Source organism: Pogona vitticeps, chromosome 5 (genome assembly GCF_051106095.1).
Source record: "Pogona vitticeps strain Pit_001003342236 chromosome 5, PviZW2.1, whole genome shotgun sequence".
Lineage (NCBI taxonomy): Eukaryota > Metazoa > Chordata > Lepidosauria > Squamata > Agamidae > Pogona > Pogona vitticeps.
The window spans coordinates 104277986-104300118 of NC_135787.1; the positions used below are offsets into that span (position 1 = coordinate 104277986).

The 22133-nt window shown below is 39.8% G+C and overlaps 2 protein-coding genes across 2 annotated transcripts in view; both read right to left on the reverse strand.

Annotated features, from left to right (window-relative positions):
* The window catches only part of PARVB (parvin beta), a 70616-nt gene extending 69595 nt beyond the window's left edge, over positions 1–1021 (reverse strand). Inside the window, exon 1 of the mRNA XM_073000835.2 lies at positions 837–1021. The gene's annotated coding sequence lies outside the window, so the exon portion shown is untranslated. The remainder of the gene's footprint in view (positions 1–836) is intronic.
* Positions 1022–2264: 1243 nt separating this feature from the next.
* SAMM50 (SAMM50 sorting and assembly machinery component) lies at positions 2265–21941 on the reverse strand. The gene is made up of 15 exons (XM_020788910.3): positions 21775–21941; positions 19849–19959; positions 18936–19037; positions 17207–17294; positions 15779–15885; positions 15061–15191; positions 12375–12462; positions 11786–11914; positions 10947–11018; positions 10582–10668; positions 9322–9392; positions 6975–7042; positions 6312–6458; positions 4806–4947; positions 2265–2452 (listed from the first exon to the last, which is right to left on the reverse strand). Exons 1-15 carry the CDS (start codon positions 21793–21795, stop codon positions 2407–2409), a joined length of 1410 nt encoding a protein of 469 aa, XP_020644569.1. The 5' UTR covers positions 21796–21941; the 3' UTR covers positions 2265–2406.
* Between the last annotated feature and the right edge of the window lie 192 nt (positions 21942–22133).

Consider the following 22133-nt stretch of genomic DNA (forward strand, 5'->3'; position numbering starts at 1 on the left):
TACACACCCTTAAAAAAAATCAGAACTCAATGAGCCTGAGAGTAACCCAAAGTCCAAGCCATCTTTCCTTAAAGTAAATGTTCTTCCCAAGATCACTATAAGCAAATAGGCAATCAGTAATCTTGTAGGCAAATAGGCAAGGAAAACAAACAAAACAAGCTCTCCTTCCACACTACTTGAACACTGTACCTTTCAAGTGATCCCCCTTATGTTCAGCGGTGTCATCTCCTAAAGTTAAATGCATGTGTGAATAAGCTCCAGCTCTTAAATTCCAACAGAACTTTCTTTCCCAGTATATTTAGGATCACAGTTGCAAAACCAAATACAAATACGATATCAACATATACTAACACCATTACCACTTTCCACACATACAAAAGATGCCCAGTTCCTTCTCCGAAATACTCAGAAAGATTAGACAAGCCATATTTTTCTAAGCCCATCTACAGTTTTTACACCATCAGTAAGGATATTATTGAAATCCTATTGAGTTTTCCTGTTTTGCTTTAGGGCAGTGGTTCTTAACCTTGGGTTACTCAGGTGTTTTTGAACTGCAACTCCCAGAAACCCCAGCCAGCACAGCTGGTGGTGAAGGCTTCTGGGAGTTGCAGTCCAAAAACACCTGAGTAACCCAAGGTTAAGAACCACTGCTTTAGGGTAATATCCTCCTGCCTGTCAGAGACCATGTCATATTCTCTTCCCAATCCCCATTTGTGCCACTCAACTGCAGTACACTTTCCCTGTTCCTCCCTTTGCTCATGATCCTCTCTCGTCTCCTGTGCATACCATACATGGTATCCTCACCGGAGATGAAAAAGAACTGCACAGATGCTCACCTCAAATCTCAGTTGTGCCCTGAGTGGTTGGTTCCCCAAGGTAATCAGGACAAAGCTTTGTTAAAGGGCATTCATGAAAGATACCTCTAATCCACTGCTATGCTTATTTCTAAAAATACTTCTGCTAGCGCAGGTGGAGCGTCCTCTGATCCATTCACTTCCCTCAAGGCCAGAATATGAGAGAGAGCTCTCAGTGGTGGACAAAGCTGCAATACCCTTTGCCCTAGTTCTGCTGAGAAAGTTGTTGGTGCAGAGGGACTGTGTTGTGAAAGAGGGAGGTCTGCTGGCATAGGACTGGCCAGCCTGGATACAGCACACTCAAAAATCCAGATGGAAAGCAACAGGGAAAGAGAAAATGATCTAGCTGATCCATTGAGCTGTTGCAGTTTGTCTTGCTTCAAATTTCTAAGGATTGCCCCACATAGAACATATTTCAGTAGGTCCCTCTGGAATAAATAATTTATTGCTTTTAGGATTTTTTTAAAAGATGAAAGCTGTTTTAGGTCCTTTTATGGAGAAATAGCCATCATGTTTGTTCTCCCTCCCAGCCAACATAAGTAGTAACCATTACAGCTTGGGAATTCTGGGAGTTATAGTCCAGAAGTATTTTTGCCAAGCTCTGATATGAGCAAATGGACTTTCCCAATTTATCAACAAATTTACCTCACAAGGGGCCTTAATGACCATCCATATAATTCTAATCATCAAAATATATGTTCAGTTTTAGCCCTTGTTATTTGTACTTTGAAAGCACAGTAGCACTGATCATTGCAATGGACAAAAATACTCACTTAACAAAGGCCTAATTATGATAATTATGCCAGAGTATTAAGTAAGAGACTTATAGAATATGCAGAATTGAAATGAATACAACTATATTCAAGAAAAGAGGTATCAACAATGAGTATCTATTATGAATGCAACAGCCAAAGTAAGAAACTAGCCTGAGGTATAAATGTTAAGAGGGTCATCCCATCAGCATCTAAAACAACAATATCTTCTTTCATAAAGTCAGGCAGTATATAGTGGCTTCCCAGACCTGCCATCCAGCTACCAGCTAGATCCAGAACTGCTTACCTTCCAAGCAAGTTTGCTGCATTTGTTCCAGAGCATACAGCAGAAAACTATTTACCAGGAGAACCTTAGAAAAGAGGGTGCTATTTTTTAAATCCTTGCCTCCTGCTGTTCTTCAAATGATACAATGATGAGCATCACAATGAATAATGCCGTTAGAACTATTCAAGCAGCATGCCACTGCCTTTCCTTCACAAAGGAGTAAATCTAATTTAAATTCCCTTAATGCTGTCCTCAAAACTGGGAACTCAGTTTGGGGTATGGTGGCTTGTCCAACTTAAAACTAGCAGAATTTAAATTTAAAACGAACAGAAAAGATCCTATTGTTTTAAAAAAAACATCAGGCATTTATGGTTTTTTTTAAATTTTCTTTATTTCTTTACTGAAGTTAGTCCATCACACATAATTATCCTTCAGTAAACATCTCTTGGACATCAGACCTCTGTGTCATACTGAAGGACTCTTCTGCACCAAGACTACAGAACAGATTCTGATGTTACAAGAATCTTATTCCAGCTCCAAACTGAACTCCATCACATATTCTGAAAAGTAAAGGAGATAATCAATGTACTATTTTTCCCATGCATTTGAAGTTTGACAAATGTCTTTACATATTGTTGACCTCTGAAACACTTTTAAGCATAATACAGTGGTGCCTCACACAACGATGTTAATTGGTTCCAAAAAAAATCAACGTTGTGTGAAACATCGTTCTGTGAAACACCATTTCACATAGGAATGCATTGAAAACCGGTTAATCCGTTCCAATTGGAACGGATTGTCATCGTTCAGTGAAAATCCCCATAGGAAACATCGTTGAGTGAAACAATGTTTCCTATATTGGAATGTATTGAAGCCGACTCAATACATTTCAATGCCTTTGCGAAGTCCTTTTTCACTCCTGTAAAAGTGTCTTACAATGTTTGGAAGCTGTTTTAAATGATTGCAATGGTTAGTCCACCTCCTGAAACCTATGCAAACTGATTTTGGTGTTGTTCTGACACTTCGTTAATTTATGATGATTTTTTGAATTTTCTCCATAGGAAACCATTGGATGGTCTGTCTAATGGTTTCCAATGGAAAAAACAAAAAATCATCATTAATTAACGAAGTGTCAGAACAACACCAAAATCAGTTTGCATAGGTTTCAGGAGGTGGACTAACCATTGCAATCATTTAAAACAGCTTCCAAACATTGTAAGACACTTTTACAGGAGCGAAAAGGGAGATCGGGAAAGGGCTCTTTGATCTCCGTTTGCCTTTTAAAGTTCTTCCCGATCTCCCTTTCCGCTCCTGTAAAAGTGTCTTACAATGTTTGGATGCTGTTTTAAATGATTGCAATGGTTAGTCCACCTCCTGAAACCTATGCAAACTGATTTTGGTGTTGTTCTGACACTTCATTAATTTATGATGATTTTTTGTTTTTTCCATTGGAAACCATTAGACAGACCATCCAATGGTTTCCTATGGAGAAAACTCAAAAAATCATCATAAATTAACGAAGTGTCAGAACAACACCAAAATCAGTTTGCATAGGTTTCAGGAGGTGGACTAACCATTGCAATCATTTAAAACAGCGTCCAAACATTGTAAGACACTTTTACAGGAGCAAAAAGGGAGATCATTGTGTGAAAATCCCCCATAGGAAACATCGCTGTGTGAGGCAGCAAATTTAACAGAAAAAGGCATCGTTGTGTGAATTCATCGTTGTGTGAGGCACTCGTTGTGCGAGGCACCACTGTACTCTGTTTTTCACTTCTTGGTCTTGTGTAGCTTCTATGAGATCACAAGGTCAGGCTCCAATTCTGTGCAGGAGGAAACCCCATTAAATCCAATTAAATTTATCTCTGAAAAAACATGCACAGGTTTGCAACAGCATATGTGATGCAATTTGTTTACACTGTTAATCTTAGGTAACGACCTTCAAAAATATGCTAACAAAACATAGCTATATTTTTCATTTCCACCCAGCTCTTATCAGTATTTTTTTTCCGAAACTGTCTTCATGGTGCATGTAAAATTAACTGCATCCACACAAAACAGAGTTGATGATAGTCTATAGGATATGGGACTATATACAATCACATGCTTCCAGAAAAGGTCAGGTGTCCTATCTATAAACATTCCCGGATTTTCAGTAAGTATTTATAACCAAAAGTGTTATGTATCATTTAGATCAGTTGCACCTCATATTTTGTTCCTAAACAATCTGCAGTCTAATTTTATCAAGAACCAAATACTGCAATAATCTGCATGTCAGACAGCCCCTGAAGACTGGAGGCTACAGCTTGTGCAGAATAGTACAGCCCACTTTTGAGGGGAAGCCGGATGTAGACAGCAGAGTACAGAGTTAATACTTGCCTAGCTCTTGATTCACTTCTCAGCATGATTTTAAGCACTATTTAGAATAACTACGAAGTCCATAAGATATATATTTCTCTCATATGACTCTATATGCTTTCTAAACTAGGTAGATAATTCTTCCTCCGGGTTTAGTTCTGCAGAATGTCTCAGGAAAAGTGTTTTCTGTGTACTATCATATTTTACTTTCTTCAACAAAGCCACAAATCTGGAGGCAAGGAATTAGCATGATAATGATAGCAGGGAAAAATTACTGGATTCTTGTAACCCTTTAATTTGTTTTCCTTATCCTAAATATTTATAAAGTATGGTCAGTATTAGGCTTAAATTGAATTATTAGTCCCAACTAGAGTAGATCCACTGAATCACATTGCTGAATGATAAATTAATACTTTTGTAAATATCACTGATTCAATGAATCTGCTTGAACTGGAACTAGTAACTAGACATAGGCCTTAGTTAATAGAAATTTAAATAAATGCTTTTGGCGTAAACGTCATATAGAAATATAAAATTAAGCAAAGTCTAACATACCTGTCCCCACTTTGTACTCCCATGGGGATACAATAGTTGAGTTCTAATCGAGCGATGTTTCCAAGCCTAAGAACTATTCCAGCACCATAAGACCATCGGATATATTCTGCTAGTTTACGAAGATGAGCCTTAGGGCCTTCACCTATGGAAGAAAAGTAGCTAATGAGAAAGCAAACATTTTTCATGGTTAATGGCCTAACCTTCTGCACAATGAAGCGTTAAAAACATCTCATTCATACTAGGTACAGAATGCACAGAGCTTCTAGTAAATCCCAGCATTATATAAATGTGGCCTGGCTCTTGTCTGGCTCCGTTCCTTCTTGGAGGACCGTCCCCAGAGAGTGCAGATTGGAGTTTCTCGACCCCGTGGAGCCTCAATGGTGGGGTTCCACAGGGCTCGATTATCTCTCCAATGCTGTTTAACAGCTATACTAGGCCGCTGGGAGGGGTCATCAGAGGATGTGGGGCTTCGTGTCATCAGTACGCTGATGATAGTCAGCTCTGCATCTCATATTTACAACAACTGTGGATGCTGTTGCATCCCTTGAGTGCTGCCTGGGGGCTGTTTAGCAATGGATGCAGGAGAACGGACTGAGGCTGAATCAGGGAAAGACGGAGGTCCTTCGGGTGGTTGTCCCAGACACCAGCGGTCTGGGAAACTCCTTTTCCTTTGGGGGGGTGACTCTTACCACCAAGTCTGAGGTTCGCAGTTTGGGTGTACATCTGGACCCAGCACTCACCATGGAGACCTAGGTGTTGTCAGTGGTCCGTTCCACACATTTCCACCTTCGCTGGATCGCCCAGCTGCATCCCTATCTTGATGTGGGGGTGCTCACCACTTTGGTCCATGCGCTTGTAGTCTTTAGATTACTGTAATGTGCTCTATGTGGGGCTGCCTTTCAGACTGATATGGAAGCTTCAGATGGTACAAAATGTGGCAGCCAGACTTCTTACAGGGGTGAAAAGATACCAACATATTTCCCCCACACTGGCTGCCTTGCATTGGTTGCTGATTTGTTTCCACGTTGATTTCAAAGTTCTTACGATGACATATAAAGCCTTAAACAGTTTAGGACCTCGATATATGGCAGAGCGCCTTCTCCCACCCAGCTCTGCCAGAGTCACTTGTTCCAGCCAGGTTGGGCGGCTGAGGGGCCTAACGCTGAGGGAGGTCCAGAAGGAGAGAATGAGGAACAGGGCCTTCTCGGCAGTGGCCTTTGGAACAACTTGCCAATGGAGATCTGCCCAGCTCCCTCTCTAGGTGTTTTCATTAATAAACTTAAAACCTGGTTGTTTGGGCAGGTTTTCCCTCCTGCCATATATTAATTTCTTATACTTCGCCATCTTGGACCTATATGCTTTTGGTTTTATTGTTTTTAAATTTGTAAACCGCCCAGAGTAGACCTTGGGTCTAGATGAGCGGGATAGAACTCTAATAAATAAGTAAATAAATAAATAAATATATTATAAACTCAAACACCTTTTTATAGGGATGAGAATTTTTACCATAGTTAAGGTTGCAGAGGTTGCCAGCATTAAGAAAAAAATGTGTCCGAAAGAGATCTCCAAATCCTCCACGACCTGGTCGAAAAGGGAGAGGTGTATACATATGCAGACCTCCAGCCCAGTAAGCTTCACCTCCCAGGTAATCACCTAAAAAAAGAATGTAATTTAAAATGCTCAGCACATTAAAAATCAAAGGTGAAATTCTCAAATTCAGAAAAAGGGCTTTCTCAGTCTCTTGTATTAAATTCATTGAAAGGATATATAAACCATTTTTCTGCCACCAGAACTACAAATCTATGCATATTAAAACTGTAGTACAAAAAGAGGAAAATATACATATATTAAAACAGATTAAAAACAATACAAAAGACATAGACAGGATAACAGTTTGGGGGGCCTGCCAAAAACTGAAAAGGGATGTGCAGGCTCATACATGAGGAAGAAGTCTATCAGATATCTTGCTCCAAAGACATTAATTTTTTCATCCCAGCTCCTTAACTGTTAATTAACTGTAAACTAGAGAGTCTCATATCCAGACATTGATCAGGGAGGCAGCTGCTAAGTTTTAACCCTCTAATACTATGACGTGTCATTAGACCAATTTTCTTTAGGCCTATTAACAATACAAATGTTCCATTACAGCACAAGAAGAGAGTCTCAAACCTTCACTTTGAGGTCCAATGCTGTACATACTGAATCCACGCACACTAGTTGGTCCACCAAGATAAAATCTAAAAGAAGAGCCATAATTGCAATATGGCAAATTACTCAGTTGAAATTCAAGACTGGGAAACTGTAAGCATACCTGCATGTTCATGTAAACTATGCCAACCAAGCAAATGTTAATTTTAGTAAAATTATACTGCAATCTTGAATATGTTTATTCAGAAGGAAGTCTCATTGACCTAAAAGAGGCTTACCCCCCCCCCCGGTAACTAATCAGTTCAAGATAATACTACGGCAGTAAGGAATTTTGATATTTTAATGACTGTCTATACAATAACCACTGGCAGTTTTTACTGCTGGGAAATCAAAAAGATTGAAAAAAAATAAAATATAAAAATTACAATAGTGCATCACTAATGAACATCTTTTCACATAAACAAGGATTAAAATTCCAGTCAATAATTTACTGAAAATTTATCTAGAGCAGACACATGCTCCCACTGTAGATTATAAATTTCAAAATTATGCCAGATGCAAAGGAACATATGATACACATTATTTCAATTTTTAGAAAATAGTTATATATTTCTCTACTGTTTGCCAATACAATTATTGTGTCTGTGTTTTCTTTGACTAATTGGTCTTCCTGAGACACATTCAGTTGCTTGTTTTGTCTGTCAGTCAACACAGGCAGGGAATACAATCACAAGCTGTCTTTAAACTACATAGTCTCCTTATTACTAAATATTCTTCCACTCTGATACATCTGATGTATCAGTGCCAGAATAAAAAAACACTTAGCACATTGTCCATCTATCTGATGCAGCATGAAGGTACTTGGCCTTCAAATGCTTAATCTCAGAGCCAGACAGTTCCATAAGGGGTGTCATCACATACAGTATGGCATCTGGATGCTATGGTAACAAAATTGTGCTCAACACTGATTTATTTCAAAACTGTCCAAGCCCATCCTTCATCTTTTCATGCATTTCAAGGCAGTGTATAAAGCAAGCAAAAAATTCAGTATCACAGACACAATATAGTAGGATCGTTGGTATCCATGGGAGATCAAGTTCCAAGCCTCTCCCCAGCGGATGCTTAAAAAAAAAAACCCCAGAAGCATTGAAACCTATACACGGTGTGGTGTTTGGCTCCCTCTAGTGACCAGTTCTGGTAAATACATCCTGGAAATATATATAAAAATATACAGCGGTGCCCCGCATAACGAGCGATTCGTTTAATGACGAATCCGCATAGTGATGGCTTTTTTGCGATCACAAAAGCGATTGCATTGCGATGTTCTAGATGGCAAAACATCGCTTTGCAATGATCGGTAAGCATTTTGCTTACCGATTTTCGCATAGCGATGTTTTAAAAACAGTTGATCGGCGGTTCCAAAACGGCCGCTGGGTAAATAAAATGGCTGCCCACAGTGTTTTCACACCCTTTCCTCGCTAACCGGGCAGTGAAAATGGCGGCCGTATGGAGGATTTTCGCAGAACGGCGAGTTTTTTGCCCATAGGAACACAATGAAGGGGTTTCAATGCATTGCTATAGGCTTTTATGCCCCGCATAGCGACGAATCCGTATAGCGATGATTTTTTCAGAACGGATTATCGTCGCTATGCGGGGCACCACTGTATTTCTGAGGTTTTTTTATTTAGGATTTCCAAGCAGTAGATAAATGAATCAGCAGATACTGATCCAGCAGATTGAGGTGGGGGTGAGGTTCCTACTGTACTAAAAACCAAATAAACATAATAACCATAAACTTAAAATGACGTAAAGATTAAAATCATGATTAATACAAACACTTAGGAAGCAGTTACGGGTGGAAAGCAAAAACAAAAAGGGTCCATCAGTGGGAAATGGAGAACCCGGCTGCCACCGGTAGCCTACTTCCCTTTTGCTTCTCTCTAAAAGCATTTATCTCTGAGCCAAGCACACTGAAGCTCCACTGGTGGGGAAAGTACCAGAAGACAGACTGGATAGAGTTAACCTTCAGATGGAAAGAAGGTACTGTCTTCCTTACCATCAGCTTACACATTTTGCTGTTTAAAAAATGGCCCATCCTACTTTAGATCACTATGGCAGACTGGTATTTAAAATATAGATCTGTTTAATACGCCTAAGCTTGGCCATGCTAAATTCTCTTCTGAAACTCAGGCAATGCTGCCAAGGCAGCAGACTCCTACAAGGTTTTGTCTGGAACAGTAAGCCATGTAAATGTGTCCTGTTGATATCAATGCTTCCAAAAGTTGTGTCTACTAAATCCACATAATAAGCTGTCCAAGTTAAGGATAATAAAAGGCAAACCAAAAACAAAACAAATTGAGTTACTTGCCTATCAGCAATACTGGATGGTTTGTCTCCAATAGGAACCAACATTCCTCCCCAGAGAGAGGCTGACAAAACCTTTGAAGAAACACATGTTTTCTTTTTTTAAAAAAAGCCCATTACAATTCAGAATCTAATGACAGCTGCAGTTGTCTTGGCACAGGAGATCACATCTGGTACTGGTTAAGAGACTGGCAACCATCTACATGTGTGCTAAGGCATACAGATTTACCATCACCCACAAATAAAACCTCAGCACATGCTTACTATGCACTGATGCCAAACATCTCAGCTTATAGGGATATGGCAATTTAAGATTCAGCTCTCTACCCAGAATCTACAAACTACTAGGGTAGTACAGAAAGTGAAATTCTGTTCATCGAGCACCACTGTTTCTCCCGCTCTAGTAGTGATAAGAAAACAATAACAGAAGCTGCATCAATAGGAATAGGGGCAAGAGCGGCTTTCACCTCTATACACATCAAATCCTACTGAAATTTCTGTGTCTGCATCAATATTAGCAGTAGGAAAACAGCATCTCAGAAATGGAATTGCTGGGGTTGCAACAGGATTTCATCTCCCTCAGTGATCCTGACTGCAGTCATTGTCCTGGAGGTGCAAACAGCAATGCTCAGTGATTTCTTTCCCCTCTGCTACCCAACTGAGCATTTTGCCCATGGAGAAAGGAAGGGCTGGGATTGCACTGGTAGTGCTCAAGGATTGAAGGTTGTGATCCCTATATCTTCTTAAATACAACCTCCACTGCGGAGCAGAATCAAAATTTTTAAAGAAAAGTACATTTTCTTTTCTACTGCCTCTTTCTCTCCAATTTACCAATGCAAAAAGATTCATTTCAGCATATTCACAGCAAAGGAAAATGAACAGGAGTAGGTTTAAAAAAATGGGTTTCTATCCATTCTATAGGCTCCAGTCCCTCAGTCACTTCCATACCCTAAATCCTTTATAAAAAGAGGTGTGAAGGAAAGCTAGATATTCCTCCATGTCACTTTCTTTTAAAAATCAATGGGGTCATTCTAAACACTGTAAAGTATGAGCAGATTTGAAAATCATCTTTGGAGAAAAAGCTAAGCTCCACTTACTGGGATATTCACTTATTTCATTTTTAAAACATCTTGCCATGCAGTATGAGTTGCTGACATTCACGAAAAGCATTTCCCAATCAACATGGGCTCACAGAAATAGTTTTCTAGATTCTGGCCCATCCCATTTCCTTATAGCACCTGCTGAAAGTATGGCCAGTACTTACAGAATCCCAAAAAAGCTGCTTATTCAACTGAATTTCAAAGTCTTCTTTCAGAAACCTCACATCTCCACCTGTATAACCAGCCAGCTCCTTACAAGAAAGAGAGGACAATTTTTTTAAAGTTTTAAAGCAAAGAATTAGATTAGAGTTCAGTAGAGAACACTGAAACCCCACCACACAGTGTAATCACCTATTGTTTTCCTATCTTGATACTACTACAAGGAAAACTCAAATCAATCCTTAGATGGCTATACAGTACAGAATAGTCTATTGTTCGGGGCTTCAGTGGTACTGACATATTGGGTTTATTTCAAAAAAAGAAAGCACATGGACATACACGTAATTTTTTAAATATGAAGCATTAATACCTGATTTATTTTCAGTAAAGCACCTCGTTTGGGCAAGATTGAAGAGTTTCGAGAATCAACAACCATGGCATGCTATAAAAATCAAACAAAAATAGTTAGAAAGAATGAGGGACCTTCCCTCCCCCAAGTCTTAGGCACATATCTCTGGTAAGAGAAAACTTTACTTCCCTTCCCATATTGTTCATCACTGTTTGCTCAGGAAAATACTGTTACATTTATATATATATATTAGGATAAACTCATCATATAACTATTCTAAATTAAAATCAAACACATTCAATATTCTTGGTTAGCCTTCTATCCTGCAATTCACTGGGCTGTCCTGCAGAGAGCAAGTACAAACATCGGCTAGTCTAGCACACAAGCGTTACGCTGTACGGCAAGTACCTGTGAGTCAAAGATCTGCATCTACCATGAGAGTGACTACTTTACTTCTTAAGATTTTCAGTTACCTAAATGTGTTTAGAGATGAGATGGTGGACTAGGCCTCCACAGGCAAGCTACGTAGGAGGTATTCTACTTCATTAAATCCTGGCAATACTGTCAACTACTATGCCATTGCCTCTGTCTTAGCAAGAGAAGAGTGACATATGCAGTCATATAAGAAGCTATCATAGGAAAGACTAAGAAGGAACTCACACACAATACTCTACAAAAATAAAAGTTACAATTCCCCAGAGCCTTGTGGGACTTAGAAGGTTGGAATTTTTCATGATTGCAGTGAGGGGATGGCTAGCGGAGATCCTAATAAATGTCAGTTCAGCATGAATTATTTGGCATCGTTAATTTGGTACCAATCAGCAGTATTTATATGACTTCAAAAATCATAAAGATTTTACAGAAACAGAGGACTTGAGTGAGTGGCCACTTTCTTCTCGAACAGAAAATGATGCAGTTCTTGCTAGACAGCCCAGCTCTCTCCAGACACCTTCCCACTTTAGCGTGTGGTTGGTCTTCCAGATAGGAAACTGTAAAAGAAATCATTTTAAAACTTAGAAAGAGAGAAACATTACATATTTTCAGCATTGTCCATTTAGCTATGTACAGAAAAAAGGTGCGGGAGATTGAATAACTGAGTTTTCTGCTGCAGCAGCCACCTGGTGGAGCCAGCTCAAACTGCAAAATCTGCTGCAGATCCTTTGCTGTTAAAATGAAACCTACACAGCACCAAGTCCTCCCAGGGCTCTTGCCAAACATCACCTGAGTTGCCTCCCCTGAAATCAAGTGCTAGATCAGTCTGATAACATGCATAACCTCTTCCTCCCCACAAAATTCTCTGCAACTAGCCTCACACAGAAAAAAGTGAAGGGAGAAACTCTGCATGGGGAAGGGACAGTTGCCAGACAGAAAGGTGTCGTCTCCAGTGATGACCAGATGTGTGACACTCTCTCTAGTCAAACAGGACACAAGAGGTGCTATTTTACTTACATTGAACTCTGTTGATATTCCTCTGTCAGTTTCACGAAGAGAACTCCAAGGAAATTGTCCAGTTACTTTATACAGATTGAGAGAAAAGCTAAAAACAAAAAATAAATTTGAGATTTCAGACTATAACCACAATCAGGGAATGTGAAATACAAATGCATGCTTTGAAGGTCAAATTATGGAATTTTAGCTGTAACAACAACATGTCAATGTAATTATCAAGTTGTTACAATGGAAGACAAAATGCAGGTTTATGCTGACAGTTCTAGTTCCTGGACCTCTAAACCTACTGTGCTACCACCATTGCACAAAAACATGTTCTTTGAATGGGATAAATCCTGTTCATGAAATCTGTCCGTCACTTTGTTACTGGCAGAACAGGACTTCAGCTCCCACTGTGCCCTCAAGACAAGTATTGGAACAATGACATTAGATCTGCAGACAGAGGCTAAAAACATTAATAATTTACAATACAACATCTTAAAGACATGACTTGGCTAATGCATCCTCAGGGCCATTTCTGTAGAGCTCAAATATTCCTGGTGCCTCTATAACCCCAAATATTTTCTCAGAAACTCCTCCTATGTCATTTGGAGCAGTGGTCCCCAACCTTTTTGACACCAGGGACCAGTTTAGTTGAAGACCATTCTCCCAAGGATGTGGGAGGGCGGTTCTTGTTATACAGTAGATTGCTGGAGGATAGCTTTGACTCAAGTTCATTACATGTACTGTGCCGGGACAGATGAGCAGCGAGGAGGTGAGCTGCATTTGAAGCTCCTCCTCCTGTTAGGTCCGCAGGCTCCTATTAGATTCTAATGCCACAGGCACAAGTGATCTAGCAGCAGGAAGAGGGTAGCGGGGAGCAAAGCTCCACCTCCTCTCAGATCAGCAGTGGCATTAGAACCTAATACGAGCATGCGGACCTAACAGGAGGAGGAGCTTCGCTCTCCACTCACCTCCTGCTCGCCGCTTATCTGCCCAGTGGCCTGTTCCTTCCAAGGCCATGGACCAGTACCAGTCCACAGCCCGAGGGGACCCCTGATTTGGAGGACATGGATGGTACCTTTGCCATGCTCTGAGGCACCCCTGAGGATTTCATACCCTCAAAAGTATTTTTCAAAATGTTCAAAAGAATTAATTTTGACCAGTAGAAGTGAAAGAGGCTTTCACAGTACCTACTGTGAGCTGATGGGAGTCCTAATTTAGGAAGAAAGATGAAATATAAATCAAATAAATAATAACAAATATCTCTTTAAAATGTTGGCAGCCAATATGTTTATATGATTTAAGTTTTTCAACATAAATAACTGCCACCTCAGGCCATTTAAAGCGGAACATGATAAGAGAAAATGGAACTTGCATTTTAGTTGTCATCTTAGAATTATACTGTTTCAAAGGACCCTGACAAAAACTTCTAAGTGGTTATATGCATAAGATAAAACCAAGTTGATTTTCATTATCTTCAGTCACATGCCTATGGAAATGTTGTATGGAGGATATTTAGGGATCTGCTGCTACAAATTTAATTTATACGAAAATATTCCAGAAGAGAATGATACTGTATTTGTCTTAATAACAAGACATAGAAACTAAATGCTCAATTTCTGAAAAGTTCACTCGCCTCAGTTTTGTTTGTTTAATATACTGCACCTGATAGATGAAAAGCTCCAATGTAACATTTCACATGCATGGCATGATATGTGGCATAACTATCATGGATGCAGATATGGGAAGAACATACACAAAAGGTCACCCATGCAGTTGACACACAAGTTATCTCAGACTAAAGTGAAATGTTTAAAGAAACCTCAGTTAATGAAACCAGTGTTTAAGTTTATTATGTGGCTGGTGCATTCTGTGAAATAGTTTAATATTTATCCCTTCAAGGGAACAATTACCAAAGCTGTGCCCTCTTTGGGAACTAACATTTTATACCCATACAGACATCTGAGATCATACTGTCAAGGAGCTACTTTCCCAATGGCTGCAAACTGGCAAGGAGTGTTGTCCTATATAATAGAAAAGTTTATATGATAAAATTTAATTGTTGCTTGATGTTATCCTAAGAGATTTTGTTAAAACTAAGTGAGTGAACACTCTACCAGCAGTATCATGTTGTGAAACAAGGAGTGTAACTATTCTTTGAAGTACATGCCCTACACTCTTCACTCAGCCTCCTGTTTGCAGTTGCATAAACCAGAGATTACTCCATTCACCACAAGAGGGATTCCATTTGCGCAATATGGTAGTCAGTACATCTTCTGCAAACAGTATGAAAGCAGAACAATGCATGAGGGGAAAACAAAGAAGGTACTGGTGTATAAATGCAAATCCTGATGCTGCACTTTGCCCTATAAGATTTGTCAAGGATTATACAAACAAAAGCTGTAATCAGTTGAACTTTTATATGTCCCGCTATAAGAAAACAAACTATTGAAGAGTATCTGCATTAAATAACCAAGCTTTAAAAACTCTTCTGTGAAATATTTCCTATGCATATTTACTCAGACACAGGTCCCAATGAATTCATTGTGATTTATAGAATAATTTTATGCATGTCTACTTGGAAATAAATGCTGCTGTCGTAACTGGACTTACATCCAGTTAAGTAGACATAGGACTGGACCCTTGTTCTAAGGAAAATACACAAGGCTTTCTCTTGGATTAATATTTTCTAAAGATATCTTACTTTCTTTCAAAGTAACCAGGTTGTGGTTTGAAGAAAGAGAGCCCATATGAAGTCTCCTTTGTGCCATAGGAGAACTGAAATGTCACTTTCTCAGCACGTCCAAAGATATTAGGGAGTTTGAGCCCAAGAACCTATAAATGCCAGAAAAAGCGCTCATAAGTATATATATTCATTTTATACAGTTATCTTGACTGAGCACAAGTATACTTTAATTGCAATCAATAAAACTTACCTGATCATTTTTACCAAACTTTCAGCTAATATGTTTCATGGAAACCCAACAATTATATTTCCTGTTTATAGAAACATATTCATTTGAATGTATAGCCTAAGTGAAAAAGCTACAGATTTCACCTTAAATCTCTCATTGCTGATCTCATAATTTCATGAGATTACAAAACAGTAGTGAAGTAAAACAGGGTATTTGAAGCTCATCTTAAAACATTACACAATTATCTTAGCACACAAATACACAATATAACCATTCAAAAGATCAGATTCTAAAAGCCAACAAAAAATAAGCAAAAATACTGAATGCACACATAAAATTGGTAACATCTCAGTGATTTTTACTAGTTTTACTGTTTTATTGCAAGTAAATGTATTTGGGAGAGGACAGTAAAGTCTGTTTTTGTAAAATTAATTCCAATTATTTATGATAAAAGGGGAAATACCATGGCAACACAGCTGAAATTATAAGTGATTCCTCAGGCCATACCATGCTTCCTTCGTTGTTGCCAACCATAGTGTTATAACTTCCAGTTAATCTTCTCAGTTCTGTTACTTCAAATGTTACATCTAAACCATTTGGAAGGGCATCATCTCCTAAATAATATATACATACATTACTATAAAAAAACACAAATTTAAAAATTACAAAGAAAGCAGGGTCAAAACTCTGTAAATTTTTTTTTTAATGGCAAGAATCCTTTTGAGCAACTATGATTACAACATCAGGCAAAGCTTTTAAACTTTCCTATTTCCTGGCTGGATAACTCAGTGGTTTAGGTATCTGGCTGTGGAGTCAGAGGTTACCATGTCTCCTGTGAGTAGTGCCAGCCTTTATGGCCTTGGGGAGGCTGCACAGTCCCAGGATTCACTCCAGAAGAAGGTAAAGCACTTCTGAGTACTCTTTACTAAAACCCTAAAAAGGGTCGCCGTAACTCAGAACTGACTTGACAATACATAACTGTTATTATTTCCTATTATTTCATAAATAACTTCTTTATAATATTTTTAAAACATATGAATTATGTGCTCACAAATTCATATTCCTTCACCAATGTTCTCTCTAAGCTGTGCGTGTGCGCAAACGGAACTCCATCAGGGCTGTACATCATCATGCAGTGTTGACAACTGTTTAGTTCCAGTTTCAGGTGAGGCTAAAAATTACAGGGAATGTTGCCTTTCACAGAAACTATATACTCAATACTGATCCATCACAAATGTGACTTTCTATAGTATAAACAGTTTGGTTCAAGCAATGTGTTATAACCAGTGGCATCCTTCTATGAGTGGAATGGATACTGTGAGCAGATTTACCCTCCTCCTACACTCTTCCATCTGCCCCCCGTCTATGCTGGACCCTCCAAATCAGATCTGAGGTGTTTACAGTAGACTTCCGAGAGTTGGGAGAAGAACAGGAAACTCCCATTGAGTTATTGGGTGAAATCACATTTGAAAATCGTGGCAGTGGTAGTTTGTTCTTCAAAGACAAAGAGATGGAAAGTTATGCAGTGGGCTTGGAGAATTCCTTTAAAATTTAGTGACCACCAACCACAACATTATATATCCTCCTGGCATTCCCCATCTACATAATATACCTTATCAAGAACTCAAATAGAAATGCTACAGTTTTAAAAGATACAATGCCTGTGTCTATCAACACAAATTGCTAATGGATCTTCAGCAGTCTTCCATTTGGTCCTTGATTTAGAATTCATCCAAATCCAAAGTGTGGCACATATATCAAACCAATGCCCTAGGTTTTCTGTTTAGCTATATTAGCTGGCTTTTTATAAAAACACAGAATAAAGCATCCTGGCCAATCATGGAGAATTTTTAAAAACAAGACATGCCAATTAACTAGAAATCTACACCTATATCACAATACAAAGAAAAATACATCAGGCTCACTGATAATTACCTTGACATGTATCAATTAGGACATCGACCTGTCTAAAAATTCCTAGACGGAGGAGCTTTTCACGAGCTTCGTGTGACTTCCTCATGACCTTCAAAAGTCAAGTTTCAGCTTTATGTCTCAAAAAACGTAGCACAACATTCATCAACAGTTATCTGTTAAGCATATATATTTTAACTCAATAACCATTAATATTTTAAAGTGCTGCATTTCCATAAAGAAAATGCAATTTTCAAACCACTTGAAATTCTACAAAGGGACAGCTTAATTCCTTTAGATTACCCATTCTTTTCAGGTAATCTATTGCAGTAAAATCAATGGTTTATGGCAAATTAAAGATCTATTACTATTTGCCATATACATTTGTGGTTCAGTTTGTTATTCTTCAAGATACTGCAAGGCTTGTGTTCTTTCATATAATTACTGTATTTGCTGGCATATAAGACTACTTTTTTGCCCTGAAAAACATGCCTCCAAGTGGGGGAGTCATCTTATACACTGGGTGCACTTCAGTTAGGATAGACATAGCTGCCCATAGTAGCCTTCCGATGCCCGCCCACCTCATTCTACATACTGTCCAGTATCGTGCGGTATCCAGGGGCTTCCCCCACCCGAACTGATGAAAACCCCAACAGCGCAGAGTGGGTATATCTGCGCACCCCCGACAGGCAGCCCGCACAGGCACGGAGCTCCCCCCGCTCTTGGCCAGGGACTCCCCAGCATGGATGGGAAAGGCAAGGCTGCTGGGGCGTCCGGCTACCGTCTTCGGGATTCCCCTTGCATTCGCTGAGAGAAGACGGCCGGTAGTGGGTAGGCTGGCCCGCAAACGCAGGCCGCGCCATCCAGGAAGGGTGTCCCTGATGGTCCTCCCCACCCCTGGGCCTGCCACTGAAACCAACGCAAACCTCTTGGGGTTGCTCAGGCGCAGCGTCCGCCCCTCCCAACCTCCGAGCCCTCGTCGGGTGACTCTCCGGCTGGTGTAACTGAGGGTGGAGGATCTTATGAAAAGCGGGCTCACCCTGTTGGTCCGCCCCGCCGCCACCTAGCCGTGTCCTTTAAGACCTTCCCCCCCACCTCAGGTAAGCCCTACTGTTGCTTAGGCCCCAGTCCGCAGCATGCCTCTCTATGGGGGGAGGGGGGTAAAAGGCAGAGGGATGGGTAGTCTTATATGGCGAGTATATAACAAACTCTGTATTTTGAGTGGAAATGTTTGGGTCGTCTTATACACCCAGGCGTCTTATACGCCGGCAAATACGGTATGTGTAACAAACAACCTAAATTCATGGGCTAGTACCACATTCAATATCTACATGTTCAGAACTTCAGTTTTGGAGGAAAAATACATCAGGCTCATGGCTGTCTGGAAAACTGCTGGTCATGCTTGGTCTGATCATGTAGCCCGTTTATATCAGCAGACCTGGACAGTGTAGCTACCTCATCAGATAGCTGCACAGCTTTCACATATGAAGTTCCATGCACATATATACTGAACAAGATACTCAACATGGGGTTTAAGTCACCAAGTTCAGGAAAGCAGCCTAACACCTTAATGCTGAATTTATACAGATGGGTATCTACAAATGAATGCTTTGCAATATTGTTTTAGGTACTTAATTTGAATGAACTAGTCCTCAGTTTATATCAAAAGAAAATGAAACACAATTTGGACAGTTACATTTTTAAGCTCCTGAATGCACCAGAAAGCATATCCAATTTATTATAGTACACTTACATCAATGAGATTTTTAGCCTTGAAAACATCACTAATTTCATACATGATAATGTCATCTTTAGTCCTTCCAAGTCCATCAAAGTGTACATGCTGAACCACAACCTAAAGATAAAGAGATAATTTATCATAATGCTATCTCCAGAAAACTTTATGACAAGTTTTAATTATACTGAAAATATAATGCTGTTGTCACTTATGAATTATTCCACTACTATTCAGTAATTCCAAATGAAATATATTTTCTCCAACCATTCCATCCTTTTAAATAATGAATTTAAGGTTTAAATAAACAATATCATTAAAAAGTTTTAATGTTTTTGATACACATCTGGGGTTTGATCCATATTTTGTCACACTTTGCATAGTTTTCCTGATCAACAGGATGCATTAGTTACAACAAACTTAAACCTCACTACTTTCAACTGATCAACTTTTAAGCATGGCTAAATTTAGATGCAAATTGTTACCATTTAAACTAATTGCAATGTATCAATTAACCTACATGTTCTCCAAAAGAAAGTATGTACCTTGGTGCACACATTTGTAAAAAATTATGGCCAGTGCTCTGTCACATATATCACTGTCAATGGTATTAGTTAAAGAGTTCCTTTTTCAGTCTTCGGATGATCACGACCCATGCACAATCACAGAAGATATGCATACCCAAAATCTAAAAAAAGAACTCTTTGATTTAGAGGCAATCTGCTATGTCCAGTAATGACACTCTGGCTGCGTGGGGAGCTATGGAACAAGATTCTGGCCTCAACTGATTTCATATGATTTCTCAAATAAAAGGACAAGCAAACTTTGTTGGACCCATGAATATTTTTATGCTTCAAACACCATTTTGGAAGTAGTACTCATATTTAAAGTGTATTTAAACTGAAAGAAGATAGGATACACAAATACTCACATCTTTGTTTTCAAGAATTTCTTGTTTAGTTTCAGGTTCTACTTCAACAAGTTCTGCCTCTTCCCCCAGGGCACCAAAATCAGGTCCACTCATTGGAAGAGGCTCCAAACTCTGAATAAAATGCAAATCCATAAATTAGTGGAATTTCAAATCAGAAATTTGAATCTCCTCACATATTTACTTTCATTCTTATAATTCCAACTGTTCCAACTGTTGTACCATGAAAGAATGCGTTCACATATAGCATCCATACATATGTATCCACCATCCTATATATGCATACTGCCTGTCCAATTTCACTATATTTAAAAGCAGTATCGCTCAGTGGTTTAGGCATCTGGCTGTGGGGCCAGAAGCTGGGAGCTTGATTCTCCACTGTGCTTCCTTAACAGGGGCTGGATTGATGATCCATGGTGTCCCTTCCAGCTCTGCAATTCTAAAAGTATTGTTATTATTATTACAGTACATAACTGACTACATTATGTGGAATTAATCTAAACCAGAGCATTTAGCTACAGTATCCAGATGTTGGCAGCAGTTTACATTACCCTTATTACTGGCTATGTTGGCTATGCTCATGAGAACTGGAATCCAATTATATCTGGAGTTCACGTTACCCAGTCATGGTTTAACCAATATTACACTTTTAGTATGTCTTTCTTTTAATCTCAACAATATTTAGGGAATGACTAGATTATGAATAACTGCAGCCTCCTTTATTGCAGGAAAATCATTTACTTCAGAAACAAACACAGATTTTAAAGAACAATCTTTACTACTTGATTAGATTATGCTAACAATCTAGTTAGGAACAAACTGAAGATCAACAGTTCTTGCTATAGACCTCATGGTTCAAGGTTGTTGTCTCTCCCCCCCCCCCCCATTTCCTTGACCAGCTCACAAAACCCTGACTTTCCATAAATCTTCAGCATTCAAATTATATTTATTTCAATACTGGGCCAATAAAACAAGACATTGACCAATACATAGCTATATGCTTTTGAATTCACACTTTTTGAAACATTCCATTGGAATATCTTGGTTGAACTCCACCTAGTTCTATTATTTTCAGACATCTGCCTGGAAATAAAAAGTATTCCTTCTAATCAGTACTTGTGTAACACTGATCACTTACGAAAAAAAAATCCAGATATTGCCCTTCTATCAAATGTGGAAAACGGAGCGCTAAATGTAAAATGTGACAAAGGTGCATGTTCCATGATGCCACTGAACAGATATGCATACAGTGTGCTGTTACAGGCTGTTACTCAAAAGAGTAAGAGAATTGGTGTCATTTTGCTGAATTACTTGTTCAGGATCAGAGGCGTGTTGGTCCTCCAGCTAGCATGCAGAGACTACGACAACTAATAGGCCAGGCCAGGCCTTTTCAGTTGAGCGATGATGGCCCCTGCTCTTGTTTTTGTCCATTGGTGGGACAGCAGTTCCCACTACCACCTTAGGCAGACCAACTGGAGGAACAGCCTTAGGCAACAACAGAGACCACAAAGAAGACCTGAAACAGTTTTCCTGTAGCGAGGCAAACTTGCTCTTCCTAAAAGACACTCTGCACATGCTCGATGACTTTTCAACAATTATAAATTTATTTATTTATTTAACTTATATGCCGCCCACTCTACCCAAAGGTATGGGTAGGAATGGCAGGAAGAATTCTGCACATGCCTAGACGAACTCAATACGAGGTGTCAGTACTATTTCTTGCCCGGCAACCCTAAAGGCAAGAGTTAAGCAAACTCTTGGGGTTCCCCCGCCCCGGTGTGTGTCTTGGGGGGGGGAGGAGTACTGCTGGCGGATGCCATCTAAAGTGAAGAGGAGCAGCCGCCTTTTACGACTCCTTCCTTCCCCCGGTGCTCCTCAAGGTCGCAACCGCCGCCCCCTCCTCAAGGGCGGGCACCTCCTCCTCCTTACCCGCGCGTGCACCGTCCCCATGGCCTCGCGGCGGTGCCACAAGACCAGCAGCCGAGAGAAGGGCGAGAAGAGGCGCAGCCGCAGTCGTCGAGTCGCCGCAACCACGCGCGCGCCCGGCAGAATCCTGCCCACAGAAACGTCAAGCGGCCGCCATCAGAACGACCGCCGAAAACCCGAACGTTCCTGCCCAGGGCTCTCCGATTGGTCGAGGAAGGGCGGAAGAGGGCGGGACTTTCGAACGGCATCAGTGGTCTGATGCGTAAGCAAAGACCGCCTCGGGAAGTCAAGAGGTCACGTGACATAACTTTATACATATGATAGAGGTAAGCAATGTATGTAGCTTAAGTTGCTGTGCAATT

Excerpts from the sequence above, each read along its gene's own strand:
- SAMM50 (XM_020788910.3), bottom strand. The coding sequence starts at position 21,795 with ATGGGGACGGTGCACGCGCGG. Across the intron at positions 11,915-12,374 it reads GAATATCAACAGAGTTCAAT|TTTCCTATCTGGAAGACCAA; the intron begins GTAAGTAAAATA and ends TTTCTTTTACAG. Across the intron at positions 4,948-6,311 it reads CCTCTGCAACCTTAACTATG|GTGAAGGCCCTAAGGCTCAT; the intron begins GTAAAAATTCTC and ends TTTCTTCCATAG.